General features: G+C 40.2%; 1 protein-coding gene across 1 annotated transcript in view; it reads right to left on the bottom strand.

Moving 5' to 3' along the window:
• CUBN (cubilin) overlaps positions 1–17,163 on the bottom strand; it is a 1,111,275-nt gene that overhangs the window by 533,644 nt on the left and 560,468 nt on the right. Inside the window, exons 33-34 of the mRNA XM_069211549.1 lie at positions 15,515–15,631; positions 339–452 (exon numbers count right to left, since the gene is read on the bottom strand). Of these exons, the coding sequence (XP_069067650.1) occupies positions 339–452; positions 15,515–15,631 (231 nt within the window). The remainder of the gene's footprint in view (positions 1–338; positions 453–15,514; positions 15,632–17,163) is intronic.

Here is a 17,163-nt window from a genome sequence, read left to right as displayed (position 1 = left end):
TTGAGGTCAATCAGTTTGCTCTGGTTTGTCCTTTATCAACATGTGATAAAGAAACGCTGATAAGCTTGAGAATTTTCTTTTTTTAACTTTTCTAGTTTCCGCGTTTAGCTATAATGGATCTATTTACTTACTTCAAACTATTCTTTTGACTAGTTCGAATGATCAGAAGGTCTAATTTTAGTTCTTTAACTATTCTTGTAAGATTATGATTCCTTTTCAAGTGATCATTCTTATCACAAAGAAATTCGATTCTTGTGCAGCTCTTCATCGGTAACCATACAATGTAAACGTGCCATCTTTGCTCAACAGAACGTAAATGTTCAATACATTTCCCATACCTTCAAGAGGAGCATCAAGATTATCACCATCTAGAATCTCCACAAAGTCAGATGAGCAATTACGATTCCGGTTTTCAATGTCGAAGTCAGTGAATGAGAGAGTAACATGGTTGACTGTGAATTTAAAAAAAAACATGTTGGTTTTAAAATCATAGATAAGGGTTTGCAAAATAAACATAAAGGTTAGATTATCTGACCATCTGAAAATGTTGCTGGAATTTAAATGCCTTCCTAATCAGGAAGTAGTGAAGACATACCAATCCTGTAACATACACATTTAGTAACAAAATGTCATTGGGAACAAAATGTTGTGGGAGAATCCTGTCTTGGACAGCATCTTTTAACACGGTAAGACTGTCTCTAAAGCGGAGATAATTCAGAAATAAAACTTATTTAGAAGTTCTTCCCCATGTTTCAACCATTAAATTGTCACTGGTGAAGGGAGGCTTTTAAGAAAATAGATTTTTCTGTCCTGCAAGAGGGATTTCCATTAAAGAGTCTTTCAGAATCAAAGTAACTCACCCATATGTCCTGGGTCGGTATTTCAGATATTTGCACTACTATATTTGTAACGTTTGTATGTATTTTAGTATTTATATAGCCCCCAGGTGAGGATCAAAGCACCTTTGCATGGCGTGCAAGAGGCTACTCGATTTGTTGTGCTAAAGTGAAATGGAGCAGGAGATGAATTTGTTTTTTGCGTGCACTTAACATCTTTTCCTGTTCATCTAATTTGTTTTGTTGTGCTTGGTTGGTATAGTGTAGGTTTATAGTGTAGCTAAAGTTCGACATCATAGTTCAGAGCTAAAATGATGCGTTAATAATGATGTGGCAAACTTGTATCTGTGCTTACCCAGTGAAGTAGAGAAACAAATGAGATAGAATTACTTTTAACCTAAGCTTAAAATGTCTAGTTCATTGTGGGGTGACGTGTATGAGTTCGTGGAGCAATACGTCAAGCACAATACTGCAAAGTTGTGATTTTGTTGGGATAGATTGAGAGAACTCTCTCCTCGACCAATTCAGTTATTGCTATATCTTAGGGTTCCCACTACATTGAAGACAGAAAACAATAAAATATGCAGAGTACAAGATGATGTAAACCGCTGTCAGAGTACCCTGGTTTTTCCTGATGGAGGACTGAGGACTTGAATACTGTCTCCACTTGATCCTGAACTGTGGGAGATTATTCTCAATGTTCAAGCAAGCTGGCATCATTAAGACCACGGAGAGATAAAGGAGAAAAAGTACATCTTTGGAGAAGACCAAACACACTGGTTAGTAGTGGACTATGGCTGCACCATGGGTGAGGAGTCCTTGAGCATGTTGTGCATGTCAACCACTGCTAGCTGGGCCCTGCTACCCTGCAAGGTGTCTCTAATACCTGGGATTTGCAAGAGTGTCCCTCAGGAAAATATTCAGGAGCCTGTGAAGTTGTGACTGGACTGTTAGCTGTGACCCTAAAGAAAAAGGGCACTTTGAATCCCCATCAAAGCCATATTTTAATACCCTTGAAACAGCCTAGGATGTGTGGCAGTAGTTAGAGTTGCTCAACTGAGGAACTTAACGTTTTAGTACAAGTTTCAGAAACGTGACTTTTGTTTTCATCAGATTTTGAATGCATGAATTGTTGCTGCTTCAGGTCTGGACAGAATGCATTTTTCCGAAAACAGAATTGTTTTAAGAACATTTTCTTAGGGACATTTGTTCAGATCAGTGCTAGAAATAAATGCATTGCTGCCCTATAGTAGATGTTTATGAAGGTGTAGGGTCATAGTATAACAGAGGTCGTCTAAGAAATCCATTGTTTTCTATTGACATTTTTATAAGAAATCCATTGTTTTCTAATGACGTTTTTAATCCTTTCTTTGAGTTTGTGTTATAAGGTCCTTAGTATTCAAGCAGGCCTGAAAATGTGTAAGGCACTCTGCTCTCTTGGAGCTAAATATATGGTTATACTGCAATACTTTCTGCTATTCTGTTTTCATGTGGTTATGTTCTCTAGGGACCAACTATATTGTTACACAACCACGTTTCTTACAAATGCTATTTTTATTGTGGTGTTTTCTAGGGGCTGTTCTGAGCATTATAGTCAACATACTACAATATTTGCTGTACTCAGTCGCTCCACAATGCTTTGCAGGGCATTCTTTTCCAAAACATTTTTGCTCATAACTCAGCCTGTGGTGGTCCCGGGACAATGGGGCCACCTTCAAAACATTCAAAACAACCTGCTCTTCCTATTTAGACCATTAGGTTACTGGGAACCCCAACATAATAACCTCTCCCACCATTCAGTGTCTTTGTAACCTTTAACCATGGCTGGAACTTTTGTTTTACAGCTTAGAGTAGTCTGTGATTTAAGGGTCTTGTTGTAATATCATTGCACTAGATCTACTAGCTCTGGAAATGTGCAAATATGTGATGCACTATGCATACTCTTGATCATTTTCTTTTTATGTGGTTATGCCTTCTAGAGGCTAACTAAATAGTTACATGATCATTATTCTTATAACTGCTATTTTTATTGCGGTGTCCTCTAGAGGCTGTTCTGAGCATTAGAGTCTAATGCCAAATGTTTATTTCTGATAAAGGGTTTTATTGGGTTTACCTGATAATTGTATATGTTTTATTAATTTCTCTTTATTGCAATTATAAACTTAATTCAGGCCAACTTATTACACTATGACTGTTTGAACACTCTTGATATGTTTGACCAATTCATGTGGCAAGAAAAGTCCAGTTATAAATTTACAATGCCAATAGCTCTAAGTAAAGCAAATGGGAGACACATTGCATTGCAAATGCTTGTTACTTACTTTTTGCCAACTTGGGTTAGCATTATCCTGCCCAAGATGTTGTTTTCCCAAATTCTTTTTGTCCTTTATATCCTTTTTAGGTCAAGCGGCAAGCCCTTTGACTAGGGACTATGTGCAGAGCCACTTCTCATAAATTTGCCCTTTGGTTAATTTGTTTCCAGTGTAAGGTGCTAGTCGTGAGATGTTGTTGACAGTGTTGACAGTGCCAATATTATTCCTTGAGTGAGTGTGGGTGGTTGGTATTTAGGGAACCTTGAGTGCACATGGTGGAACTGTATCAACTGGAGTGAGATCTGCTGGTCAAGTCTCATTAATTGTGTAATTATGAAAGCCATAGTCAGAAACATATTTCCGTACTTCTTTGAAGTGTTTGATCACTCTGTCCCTTAGGAACAGATAGTTATTGTTGGTTTTTGCTTGCATTATTTTGCATTAGGTTTGCGTAAAGAGTGATTGTGAAATGAATTGTAAAGGAAGGTGAACTGCTGAAAGGAGTGAGATTGACTTCATCATGTTTTGCTCGAGTATGGGTTGGTTGGTGTGAAGCAGCACTGGTATTCGTGGACTACATCATAGATTGTTGCACTGCGATTTGTTGTTGACATCGAAAAGAGGAGCGTGGGAATAGTATTACTTCCAGACTGCGAAATTTGATTGAAAATTAAGTTCTTTAAGGCATTAGAAAGCCTGATGAAAGGTGATATATTTGTCCTGGTTAAAGAGGCAATATAGACTCCATCTGAAGGTACTCCAGATCATTATGTGTTGTCTTAAGTAGGTCTTCATGCATGTTTGTGACTTCAACAGTGGCATAAGATTACTAAGGAAAAAGATGCATTAGTATTTCCTCGCTATGGAACTTGAAAATGTGAGGCAATGTTATGTGAGACGAGACCGCCTTTGAGATCCTTTTTGGAGTGCTTAATACAAGGGAACACATCAGAGTTCATCAGAGACAAAAAGAGAAGGGTGGTAGAATGAAAAAAGCAATAAGAACTATTGCAGAGGCAAGATGGGATAGTCAGCAAAACTCTTGGAGAGCAGCCATAATAGAGGGAACTAGATTGAATCCAGTCTTAATGAGTGAAGGAGACACTAAACTAAAGAATAAGGAAAAGGCAGAACAGGTAACAAAGACAGAGAAAACAACTGAAACTGAGTGGTTTGGATTTTAATTTTATAAATCAGTGTAGAAAGTTGGCTCTGTATATACTATCTCAAAGTGAGAGATAGTGTGCACAGAGTCCAAGGGTTCCCCTTAGAGGTTGATAGTGATCGAGCAGTAGGCTTATCAGAGGGTAGTGTTAATTATTTGTTGTACACACACAGGCAATAAATGAGAACACACACTCAAAGATCTAACTCCAGGCCAATAGGTTTTTATATTGAAAAATATTCTTTTCTTAATTTATTTTAAAACCGCATGATTCAAAATTCAGGTAAGTACATAAATTGTAAGGTACTTGGCATAGGTAAATATGGAACTTTGAATTAGAACAGTAATGTACACAGTTTTGGCAAAAATGGCAATAAGAAATAAGCTATTTTAAAAGTGGACACAGTGCAAAAATCAACAGTTCCGGGGGAGGTAAGTATTGGTTAGTTTTTCAGGTAAGTAAAGAACTTACAAGTTCAGTCTCCGGGCCATAGGCAGCCCACCGTTTGGGGTTCAGCACCAGCAACACAGGGCTGGTCAGGTGCAGAGGTCAAAGGCGGGCTCAAATAGCACAGGCATCTATGGAGAATAGGGGTGCTCCAGTTCCAGTCTGCTAGCAGGTAAGTACCTGCGACCTCGGGGAGCAGACCAGGGGAGTTTTTGTAGAGCACTGGGGGGGTCACAAACAGGCACACAAAATACACCCTTAGTGGCACAGGTGCGGCGGGTGCGGTGTGTGAAGTAGGTGTCGGGATTCAGATAGGAATCAAAGGAGAGACCCGGGGGTCACTCTGGCGATGCAGGCAGGGCACAGGGGGGCATCTCAGGCCAGCCAACAACTGGGCAAGGATGAGGGCCACCTGCTGGTCACTCCTGCACCGGTAGTTGGTTTCTCTTGGGCGTGGGGGCTGCGGGTGCAGTTCTTCTTCCAGGCAATGGGTTCCTTTGTTACCGGCTAGTCGCGGTCATGGGGAACCTTCGGATTCTCTCTGCAGGTGTGGCTGTGGGGGAGCAGGGAGGTTGTCTCAGGGTGACCACATCTTGGGAGTCGCCTAGGGGTCCTCTATGTTGGTTCTTCTGGACACGAGCCGGGGGCATCGGGTGCAGAGTTTTGGGACTCACGCTCCCGGAGTGAGGCTGGAGTCCCTTAAAAGATGGTTGTTACTTGGACAGAGCCGCTGTCCACAGGAGTTTCTTGGTCCTGTGGTTGCAGGGCAGTCCTCTGAGTCCTCAGAGGTCACTGGTCCCACTGGATGCATCGCTGTGCAGGTTCTTTGAGTCTGGAGACAGGCCGGTAGAGCTGGGGCCAAGTCAGTTGTCGTTTCCGCCGTCTCTGCGGGGCTTTCAGGTCAGCAGTCTTTCTTCTTGTTTCAGGTTGCAGGAATCTGATTTCCTGGGTTCAGGGTCACCCCTAAATACTCAATTTAGGGGTGCGTTTAGATCTGGGGGGCAGTAGCCAATGGCTATTGTCCTGGAGGAAGGCTACACCCTCTTTGTGCCTCCTCCCTGTGGGGAGGGGGCACATCCCTAATCCTACTGGGGGGAATCCTCCAAAACAAAATGGAGGATTTACTAAGGCACGGGTCACCTCAGCTCAGGACACCTTAGGGGCTGTCCTGACTGGAGGGTGACTCCTCTTGTTTTTCTCATTATCTCCTCCAGGCTTGCTGCCAAAAGTGGAGGCTGTGTCCGGGGGGCGTGCATCTCCACTAGCTGGAGTGCACTGGGGCGCTGTAACACCAGGCTTGAGCCTTTGAGGCTCACCGCCAGGTGTTACAGTTCCTGTAGGGGGAGGTGTGAAGCACCTCCACCCAGTGCAGGCTTTGTTCCTGGCCACAGAGTGACAAAGGAACTCACCCCATGTGGCCAGAAACCCATCTGGATGTGGCAGGCTGGCAGAAACTGGCCAGCCTAGCACTAGTAGTTGGGCTGGTATACAGGGGGCATCTCTAAGATGCCCTCTGTGTGCATTTCTCAATAAATCCCACACTGGCATCAGTGTGAATGTATTGTGCTGAGAAGTTTGATACCAAACTTCCCAGTATTCAGTGTAGCCATTATGGAACTGTGGAGTTCATGTTTGACAAACTCCCAGACCATATACCCTTTATGGCTATCCTGCACTTACAATGTCTAAGAATTGGCTTAGGCACTGTAGGGGCATAGTGCTCATGCAACTATGCCCTCACCTGTGGTATAGTGCACCCTGCCTTAGGACTGTAAGGCCTGCTAGAGGGGTGACTTACCTATGCCACAGGCAGTGGGTTGTGGGCATGGCACTCTGACGGGAGTGCCATGTTGATTTAGTCTTTTTGTCCTCACTAGCACACACAATCTGTGAGGCAGTGAGCATTTGCTGAGTGAGGGGTCCCCAGGGTGGCATAATACATGCTGCAACCCTTAGAGACCTTCCCTGGTCACAGGGCCCTTGGTAGCAGGGGTACCACTTACAAGGGACTTATCTGTGTGCCAGGGCTGTGCCAATTGTGAAGACAAAGGTACAGTTTAGGGAAAGAACACTGGTGCTGGAGCCTGGTTGAAACATCGAGACATACCTTTTGATGTGCCTACTGTACCTGTTGAAAAGAACCCTAGACAGACAGTACAGAGTCCAAATGTGAATCTGATGACTTCCAAAGTTAATTCAAATCAGAAAGGAAAAGGTTTCAATCCTGGTTAACAAGTAGCTCAGGTCCCTAAATCAAAACAAAACTTTTGTCACTAGTCAGAGAGTCTGCCAGGACCCCCTCTGCATTCTCACATCCCACTCTGACCTGCAAGTATAGTGAAGCGCCCTATTCCGGCGTGCACTCCAATAACTCCTTTCCTTGTTTCTGTGCAACATTGTTGATTTCCAACTTCAACTGTATCCAGAAATCCTCAGCTTGCTAATCTATAGCTACAAGATCACCAGGCTGTCCTGTGCCATCCATTCCACATCCAGCTGCTTCTTTCTTTCTGACATCTAGGGGCTGCTCTGTCTCTGTGCCAGTTTCTGCAGTAGCTGCTGAAAAATAAGTAGTGATGGAGGTCTGTAGCTGCGTCAGAAGCTATTGGTGACCTCGTTGCGAGTCTATGCAATTTGATTTGAAATTACCAGTTTCTTTCCTAGCTTTGCTTGAAGAAGAGAGTCTCCATCCTTACAGGTATTCGTCTCAGTTTTCCTTGCCCCCGAGCCGCTCCTCTCAATTTTTGAGCATGTTTGCCCAGACGCCAACAGCAGAACCAGCTTTTCCTCCTTCTCACGGGCTGTAGAATTTTTGGCAGCATAGTCCCTCCCCACAAATGGAGATACAAGGTGCTGCAGCAAAGCCAAGCAGTTTGCCATGAGAACTGCAGGACAACTGTTGCGGCCGCTGACAGAGTATGAAACTGGGTCTCTCACGTATGATGTAAAACCTGGGATGACCGCAGACAGAGAAAGGGCCACCGTTCCAGGTAACAGACCATCTCCTTAAGACGCAGCTGACTTTATCAAGCTCCTTCCACTCCTTCTTCATCTTCATCAAGGAACAGCGGGAATCAAAGAGAGAGCAGCAAGCTGGCATGCTCCATGATCGCCATCTTACCTCCCATTATGACCATCGAATTTCATATGTTTCCCTTTGACATAAGAAGTTGTTTTTACTGAAATGATAATACATTTCTAAAAGAAAATGTTTTTAATCTTACATGGTAATATTGAAAATGTAGTTCTCCATTATAGTTAATGAAATATTTTTACAAGTTATGTCACTTTGTAAATCTACTGTGACATGAATATGGACACAGATTATTAGTGATAGATTTATAATTTCAATGTTATATGTGCTTTATGTAACATAAATGAATGTGCCATTTTAGTTCTACTCTGCTTAGTTAGCAAGATTGATTTGCTAGGCCTTAGGCTTTCAGAACATGAGAAAGTTGTGTTTTCTTTTGCTAACGTGTGATTTTTTAACAGATGTCATTGCCGTAAACTGCTAGTTTGCAAATAGATGTCCTATTTGTTATGCCTAGAGGGCCTGAGAAAGTAAGCTTGAAATTGAAACAATAAGAGACTGAGAACATGAACATTTCAAAATTGTTTTAAATCATACAGGAAAGAAAGCTATGGATGCCTTTCCCATATTGGTAATGGGAATCTTTCCTGATCTTGCAAATGACTGTCATATGATGGAATATGATTGGACAATTAAACCTTCCAATTCATGTGGTGTAATCTATGGGCAGGGCAATACTCACTTTGGACTTTAGTTTACTATTCCGCAGGTGGATTGAGAGAAGATTTTTCCTTGGACTTTGAGAGGTGCAGACCTCGTTTTCCTTCACCCTCACTTTCCTATTATGCCCACTGAGAAAAGAAGACTTAGAATTTTTCACTGACCCATGGAAAGATTCTTGACTGAGCTTCTGAAATACTGACACCTTCCATTTTTACTTACTTTTTGCCAACTTGGGTTAGCTTTATCCTGCCCCAGATGTCGTTTTCCAAATTTCTTTTTGTCCTTTACATCCTTTTCACCTTTTGTACCCCAGCACATGTTACTGATTTGTCTCTTTTATGGATTTATTTGCTCAATTTACTAAATGGGATTGTTTTAAATTGTCTTCATACTTAGAAAAACTGGTCAATGTTTGTTCTCAGAACGTCAGGTTGCTGGTGCTTATGTTTTGTGTCATATTAATCGAATGCTTAGTCTGTTGGATGTTAATCAAGCTTCGGCTGTTCCAACACCGTGGACACCCGATGGTCATTCTGTATCTTCATAGTGTGTCTTGAGGATTGTCCATATTAATCTGAGTGTGAGCTTGTAATAAAACCCCCAAACTTTATTCCTGACTTGGGTTTTCCTTGTGTTGCCAAATTGGTCATACTTTTAAATTGATATGTTGATTTGATTGTGATGTTATTGATTTTTCTCTTACCCCATATGCTAAGGTGAAAAGATCCATTGACCTTGTTTAGAGCATACCTGAAATGCTATAGCATTGTCTGTACTGCAGAAAAGTAATTTTTACATAAATTCAATGTTTCCCAATAATGCTCTCAAATAGAGTAATGCAGTACATGACAAAGTGAGTGTTTTGATTGTTATTTAGCTTTTACAAAAACTGGAGAGTGTTGATGGGAAGAACTTCATTTTACTTGTCTGTCAAGATGGCACTACAGTGCTAAAGGCAGAAGTATTCCTCAAGTTGAGGTCACTTCAAATGAAGTACGTCATTAATCTTTAAGTCTTATTGTCAGATGCTGTTATTTGGAATTGAGTTGTGTTGAGTCAGTGAGTGAAAAGGTATACACACAGCCACAGAGCAAAGCATCTCAAGGTTTAAGTGGAGAGTTCCATTAAGTAGGGACTGTCACAGTTCTGCTCCAAGGTAACCACTCACTTTCATCATGCTATGTAAATTGGAAGCCTCCATAAAAAAGCCTTATGCTGAAGGTGGTGGCCATCAATATAGATACAGGAGAGCTGGGTGCATTATATATTTTCAAGATAACCAAATTGGTAAAATTACAAACTAGACAGCTTCATCAAAAAGCATTTTTGGATTACCTCATGCAGTACACTTGAAGTACACTTTTGTGTTCTCTTACATGCCAATCAGAAAATAATCATTTAAAACTTGTAAAAAAAAAAAGGACTGTGTTCTGTTTGCACTTTTACAAATAGTGAGTTGAATGTTTCCGGGCCAGTTCTATAGTAGTGTAAAAGCACATGAAAGTTATTTTGTAATGTTTCCTATACTCATGAATGCTTTTGTGAATTTGCCCTGATGTGTCTAAATATAAATAAATTACATTATCAGCACTTATCCTGATGCTCTTGTGTGGATCTTTTATTCCTTTATTTATGTGGGGGACTTCTGCTTTATGAAAAGTCCTTACAACCAATTGTAAACATAATGGGAAGTCATTGCAGTTGTGTTAGAAATGGGGAAATAGGATCTCTTCTAAGTCTTTTGGTCATCACTATGGCCAAGGAGCTGTGTAGTGTTTCTAATTTTCTATCTTTGACTATAGCCATCCAGAGCTTTTCAGGTGGAGCTAACAGAGTCAGCAAAATAAGTTCTAAGTTAATATTGCATGATATTGGATGACATGATATTATTGACCTCATTTGCCAGAGGTAGAACCGCACTGAATACTCATTGGATATGACATACAACATGTTCATATAAGCTTGTCAATTAAAATAAATTACCAGGTTCAGCTGAGTAATGGTGAAATGTATTCATTATTTCTAACCAGAGTTCCTTCGGGGATTATAAATATATGTTGAACAGCAGTTGTGATATGCCCCGTAAGGAGTCCTAAAGGACTCGGATACAGGTTGTGATTTATTATTTTCAATATAAGTCTGGAATGCCTAATTTGAAAGAAGGACAAAATGCATATTCTGTCTGACACTGCACCCCCACCACTGTCTGAAATCATAGCAGGAGAAAACAGAGGTTGAGTTAATCGTTATGCCAAGAACTATCATTTTATATCCAAAAGTGTAGTCTTTATACACGTAAAATCACACAGTCAGTCATTAAATGTATTCATGTCCTTGAATAGAGGCCAAAGGAGTGTGGATTGGTAAAAGGTATGCTAAACGTTCAACAGGACGGATATTCTTTTTACAGACCGTAATTGGTATTAGTGCTCAGGGGCGGTTTCTCCTTTTGGGTTGAGGGGCTGACACCCTTCTACAATTCCTATGCATTTATAGCAAAAAAATAACAAAATATTGATTTGTTCAGAGATGCAATCATAACGATCGTAACTCTAAACAAATCAATACATTTAAGTCTGGGCTGTCTGTCACAAACTTCCTGGAGCAGGAGACAGAAGCCAGGAAGTAAATCAGCTTTCTACACTGACGCACGACGCAGGTCTGACTGTTCTGAAAGCCCTTCATTTCCATTGAGGTGTATGGCAGTATCCACTATAGGCCAGTGACACTTTAAGCATCATAGTTACGGGCGTCAAAGTCTTCACCCCTGTGTGAGGGCAGCCATCTGTCATTCACAGGCATAGATCCCACCCTTTCCCCATTTGTCACGCAGTAGGAGTGGGTGCAAGAACGTTTAACTTGGTGCCTTGTCTTTGGTAATGGTAAGTGCTATAATGCTAATCTTGTGTTTTTATTGTACTGAGACCCCTTGTCACACTAACCTCCCCACTGTGACACCCCAGGCCCCTGCTGCAAATTGCTGGCTCCTTTAGAAGTGGAGCTGCTTCATTTGTTCCCTCATGAAATTGATCCGAAAGCCGAGCACTGTTCTTGTTCCCTTGAAAAATTGATCCAAATATCGGAGTCAAGCGCAAAGGGATAAGTATGTGCTTACAGTAAAGGCAATTATCTGCTGTATTACTTTAAAACTGGTCCTATGGTCATGCTCTTAGCATTAATACCAAAAACATGGATTGATATGCAATAAATGTTAAAAGGTGATCTAGCTCCTCTCTTAAGTCACATGTTACTTAATGTTGCATTTGCCAAGAGAGTTAACTGTTTCATCATGCTCTGTTTCTGTATTTCTTTTCATGCATTTGTTTTAAACCTGCATAGTGCACTCTTTGACTCACGCCAGGTGTTCATGAGCAGCTTTGATTGAGAGCACAGATGCTGAGGCTGAAGGTAAAGCAAAGTGCCTGTCAGTGGGTTGGTGTCTGTGCAGAGCGCACGGTACAATAGTCAGGTATTCCAGTTATAATTGAAATTCAGTGTAAAGGTGTGTGAAGGTGCTGCACAGATGACAAAATATTTAGAAGGCAAAAGCAAAAGTAAATAAAGTCCTTAAATGTGAATGAGTGCAGTGTATGTTTAGGGTGGTAAAATGAGGGAGATGCAAGGAAGTGAATTCAGAGGAGGGTGAAAAGAGGGTGCTGAAGAGGAGACAGGAGGTTGAAAATGTGCAGATGTATGAGATGTGAAGAGAAAAAGGGAAAACATAGCCAACATAAAACACACATACCTGAAGGCCCTCGTCCTTACACAGGTCTCAATAATATTTAATTCACAATCTCACAGATTTAGAATTGAAGCATGTCCATTGTTAATTATTTATACCTAATCATTGTTGTTACTCATTTATCTTAAACAGCTAACAACCATTGACAAAGCCAACAGTACTGACAGGTTTTAGGTGTCTGTCAGTTGTTGTGTTATACTACTGGATGCAATACCATCTCAGAGAGAAACCAAAAATACAGGTCAGGTGGCACACTGTGGGAATCACAGAAATGTATTTTGCATGTTCCCTTATAGAAAGCCTCCACTTCTTTCATCCCACTTAAAGACCTGTCTATACATATTTCTTTATGATTGATTGCAGCCAGCAGCTGTGGGTGCTTCCTGATGCCTGGTTAGAGCATTTTCATCCAAAATGTATGCTACATTAAGTGCAAGACACTGGGTAAGCACACACTTTAAGGGGCCTGAAGTTGTTGCAGTGTACAATTTGCTCATTAAAGTAAAGTGTGAACATCTTAATGCAGTAAGACATGGGGCAGTTTTTAAGTAAAGAGTGAACATATTAATGCAGTAAGATATGGGACAGTTTTTAATATGTTTAATATTTCAAGACTATACATTCCCACTGCTTTATACACATTGCTTTCTCACTACATTTATTTTCTTTTAAATGTACCATTTATCAATCTTGTTTCATTTTTGACGCGGGAGGAGGACCCTGCATGGATCCCATGTTTGTTCACTGAGCTTGCTCGCTTCACTCAGACTTTTACGCCCCACCACTTTCAAATTTCACCAGCCGCCACTGTTAGAGGGTCTAATGCTAGCTCGTTATCAGCATGACTCAATCCTGCTTCAAGTTCTTGAATTGATCAAGTTTCAGATGAGTGATTAAAGATTGATGTATTACCTACTAAGGGTACTTAGACAAGGCATCCTTATACTCCTATGTATGGTAAATTAGTTTATAAATGCTTGTCATCATTTATAGTTGTTTCCTTAGATTGAAACAAGGCATAAGTCTTGGGGAGCCTCGCTCTTGCCTGCTTTCTTCTTTAAAAATGGGCTCTTCTAATCCTATCAGCTATGAGGTTATTGGTCAGTCCCATTTTCTATAGTGTTGTCTTCAGTTTGTTAAGCTTCCTGTTGTTACTGTCACTCATTGACTCATATGATTACAGCTGTTAAACTTTGAAAAAAATAGCTTTCCTTTGGAAGAATTTTCACTAAATGCAATACCACTTGATGAGTATTCCCTTCTTACTTGGGTAATTGAGGATTAATAAAATGATTGCTTTTCTCAGCTTTCGATTACAAAAGTATTTTTATATTTCTAACATTGACGTTTTAACTGATGTGGGTAAGTAGGGAACAAGGGAGAGAAAATTCTGAAGGAATTAAATAAAGCTGAAAAAATATATAATTGAATGCAGGTCCTCAATATATGTACAATTAAATAGCTATGTAGAAATTGCGGGGGAAACCGCAATATGAAAAGATTATGGTTTGTATAACGTAAAGTAAGAGTAAGACTTCAAGTGATGCTAATTTTGAAAATAGTTTCAAGGCTAGTGCTATATGTCATTAATTGCCAAAGGGATCAACACATTGCAAATTTATCACAATGAGCATTTGTACTCACTGTATCAAATAAAGCTGGGCTTCATTTAGCACGTGTTCTATTAACCATTATCATCAGCTCCAGGTGAGAGAGGACAGAGCAGAGCTTAAAAGACTATGAAAGTTATTTAATCAATTCGCATCTGACCATGGGCCTGATTTAGATTTTGGCGGACGAGAATACTCTGTCACAAAAATGACGGATATCCCGTCCGCTGTAATACAATCCCATTATATCCTATGGAGATCGTAATAAGGCGGATAGGATATCCATCACCTTTGTGAAGGAGTATTCTATCCCCCAAAATCTACATCAGGCCCTTTGACAAGTTAACGGATGCATTTAACTGGCAGTCACTTGAAATAATATATGCACAATATTTTTTTGTGATGTGGCTGAAACAGGAGTTGGGTTGGTTTGTAAGTTGCTGAATGGCTATTTTTGTTACATGCAACAATTATAGATCTTGTATTACGTTCTTGCTTTTTACAAATGTAGACATTCAAAATTCCTAAGCAGTGGTCAATTATCATTTGGCTGTTATTGAACCCTGTGTCTACAGAAGAGTTCATTTATAAGTCAGTCAACTTCTTCTATCCCTCATTTACACCTAAAATTCTAATGAAAGCCTTAATCATCGTCATTTGTATACGAATGAATAGGAATAAAAGCCAAAGCGTGTGAAAGTGTATTTACTCAATTACAAAGAAATATGCCTTTGTCTTCTCACATTCAAAATGTTCCCTTCACAATTGCCTCTACTAGTATACATAATGGTTTTAATTCACAGACAAAGCTCCTTTCATGTTGACACAACACAACAGCAACAGATAATTCATGTTGCTCAAATAAAGCTTGTCACATGTGGAAAAGCTCCCCTCTTAAAGATATCCCCCTCCCCAATCTACAGACTTTCCTGTTCAATAAACACTGCTATAATTAAAGAAAATTATACACAGCTGTATCTAAAGTTCTGTTTTCTAGACAATTGCCATTCATAAATGAATGTCCCTCCACAAAATTATGTTTACCAAAGCCAATGCTCAATAGATCAAGGCCACTTTAAAGAGAAGCTTTATATATAAATATATTCACTCCATTGAAGAAATCTGTTCAATTAATAAGAAATCATTCATTCAGTTGTTCAACATCATTTTACATTGTCTTGGATTTTTCATGTCATTTGACAATTTAAGCATGCCTTCTTTCTACAAACCTACACAAATGTAATCAAATTCCTTCCTTTATACCTTTTACTGCATTCATTTAAGATGAAATGCAGAAAAAGATGCACTTAATGACTTTCAGAATCACAAATACTTATTTAGAAGGAAATGGTGAAAAGGCCAGAAGATTATATAACTGCTCAAGCACCATTTTCAAATCTGAGAAGCTGAACCATGACTGGCATTTGGCCTGGAAATTAAGGGGATAAATTCAAAAAGTGCATGCAAGGCCAACATTATTATACAGATGGTGGGCAAAGCAATGTAGGTTTTATTTTGCACAAAGTGAACCTTAAGCAGTACACATGATAACGTCATCTGCAGTGTACTGGACAAGTAGGAGAATTTCAGTATTACAAAAAATAAGAATACAACAAATTGGGGAAACCAAAAGCATATGCTTACATGGTTCCTGTGCTGTAATGATCCAGCTGCAGTTTTGATTATTTGGATATTTGAGAGGGTACAAGGGGGAGGAAATAGCTGCTCCAATAGAATCAGTTGTGATGAAGCTTCCACATGCTGTAAAAATAAAACAATAGATTACTGTGAGAGGGATGTGCAACACTATACCGATTCCTAAAAGACTTTCACAATGTTCTGAGGTGTAAATTATTAGTTTATTAGACCAGGCAGCAAGACAATTGTATTGTTAGCAGTGTCTATTTCCATGGTTCTTATTGTCATGATTATTGTGCTAGATGCTGGATGTAGGAATCTTTTTATTTCTGAGTTTCATGCATATCCCCCTCCAAATTAATCTGAATGCAAGAAACAATGTCCAGATTATCTGCAGTCTAGCCCTTTAATCCTCCATTTCCCTCTCCCTTTCTAAAATGATGAATGTGTCTACATGTACGTTGTGTCTCTTGATCATTGACTACATGAATATTGTATCAAATGAGACTTAAGTGCATACTTTCACTTCAAGAAGTCTTATTTGAATACTAATATTGTCCCTCATGTTTTGTAATGTTTTACTATATAAAAACTTTTGAAGCCTAATTTAGTTTGATTCTATATTTTATGTACATTTCATTGAGCCTTTGCCTTTGACAAAATTTGGAAGAACACCTTAAAAAGAAGTCTATTCCACCATGAGCTGTTACAGGGTTAACATGTTGTGTCTGCCATAAATTATTATCTGTTATACAAAATGAACTTGTAGGAGACACAATGACCCAATTCTACATCAAATACCAATATGAAAAATATTTGTGTAGATTCTCAGTTATTAAATGTATGCATGTTGTAGGTCTAAATATAAGAGCTTGAGTTTTTCAATGATCTCATAATTATTTGCTTGATCAGCAAAATATCTTTCAAATACATTTTTAAGGTTTATTTGCACTGTTACCATCACCTTTTAGCAAAGTCAACACAGGTGCATTTGATTGTTAAAGGTCCCTCACTAGGAATTAATATGTTTTAGTATGCCACTATAGAAGGCCAATTTAGCTACATTGAGCTTTCAACAAAGTTACATAATTGTGCAAAATTGTCAAATGGTGGATTTGGGACAGCGGGACATTGATAGAGTCCTCACTGAGGAATACTAAACAAATGTGCAAATTTTCACTTAACTCACCCTATAAATGGAAGCAGCACAAATCACAATGTCTTGGGTAAACCATGGAAATATGTTCAAAGATAATTTGTCAAAAATGGTTACTCCAAATGTTGCCTCTATGGCGGTCATTCTGACCCTGGCGGTCAAAGACCGCCAGGGCGGAGGACCGCGGGAGCACCGCCGACAGGCCGGCGGTGCTCCAATGGGGATTCCGACTGCGGCGGTAAAGCCGCGGTCGGACCGGCACCACTGGCGGGCTCCCGCCAGTGTACCGCCGCCCCATTGAATCCTCCAAGGCGGCGCAGCTTGCTGCGCCGCCGAGGGGATTCCGACCCCCCCTACCGCCATCCAGATCCCGGCGGTCCGACCAGCCCAGCCCAGCGGGAAAGTCAGAATTACCGCTGCGGTCTTTCGACCGCGGAACGGTAACCTGACGGCGGGACTTTGGCGGGCGGCCTCCGCCGCCCGCCATGGTCAGAATGAG

Source organism: Pleurodeles waltl, chromosome 10, assembly GCF_031143425.1.
Source record: "Pleurodeles waltl isolate 20211129_DDA chromosome 10, aPleWal1.hap1.20221129, whole genome shotgun sequence".
In the NCBI taxonomy this organism is placed as follows: Eukaryota; Metazoa; Chordata; class Amphibia; order Caudata; family Salamandridae; genus Pleurodeles; species Pleurodeles waltl.
Note: the sequence above shows the minus strand (reverse complement) of the source record. Positions and strands in the feature narration are given on the sequence as shown.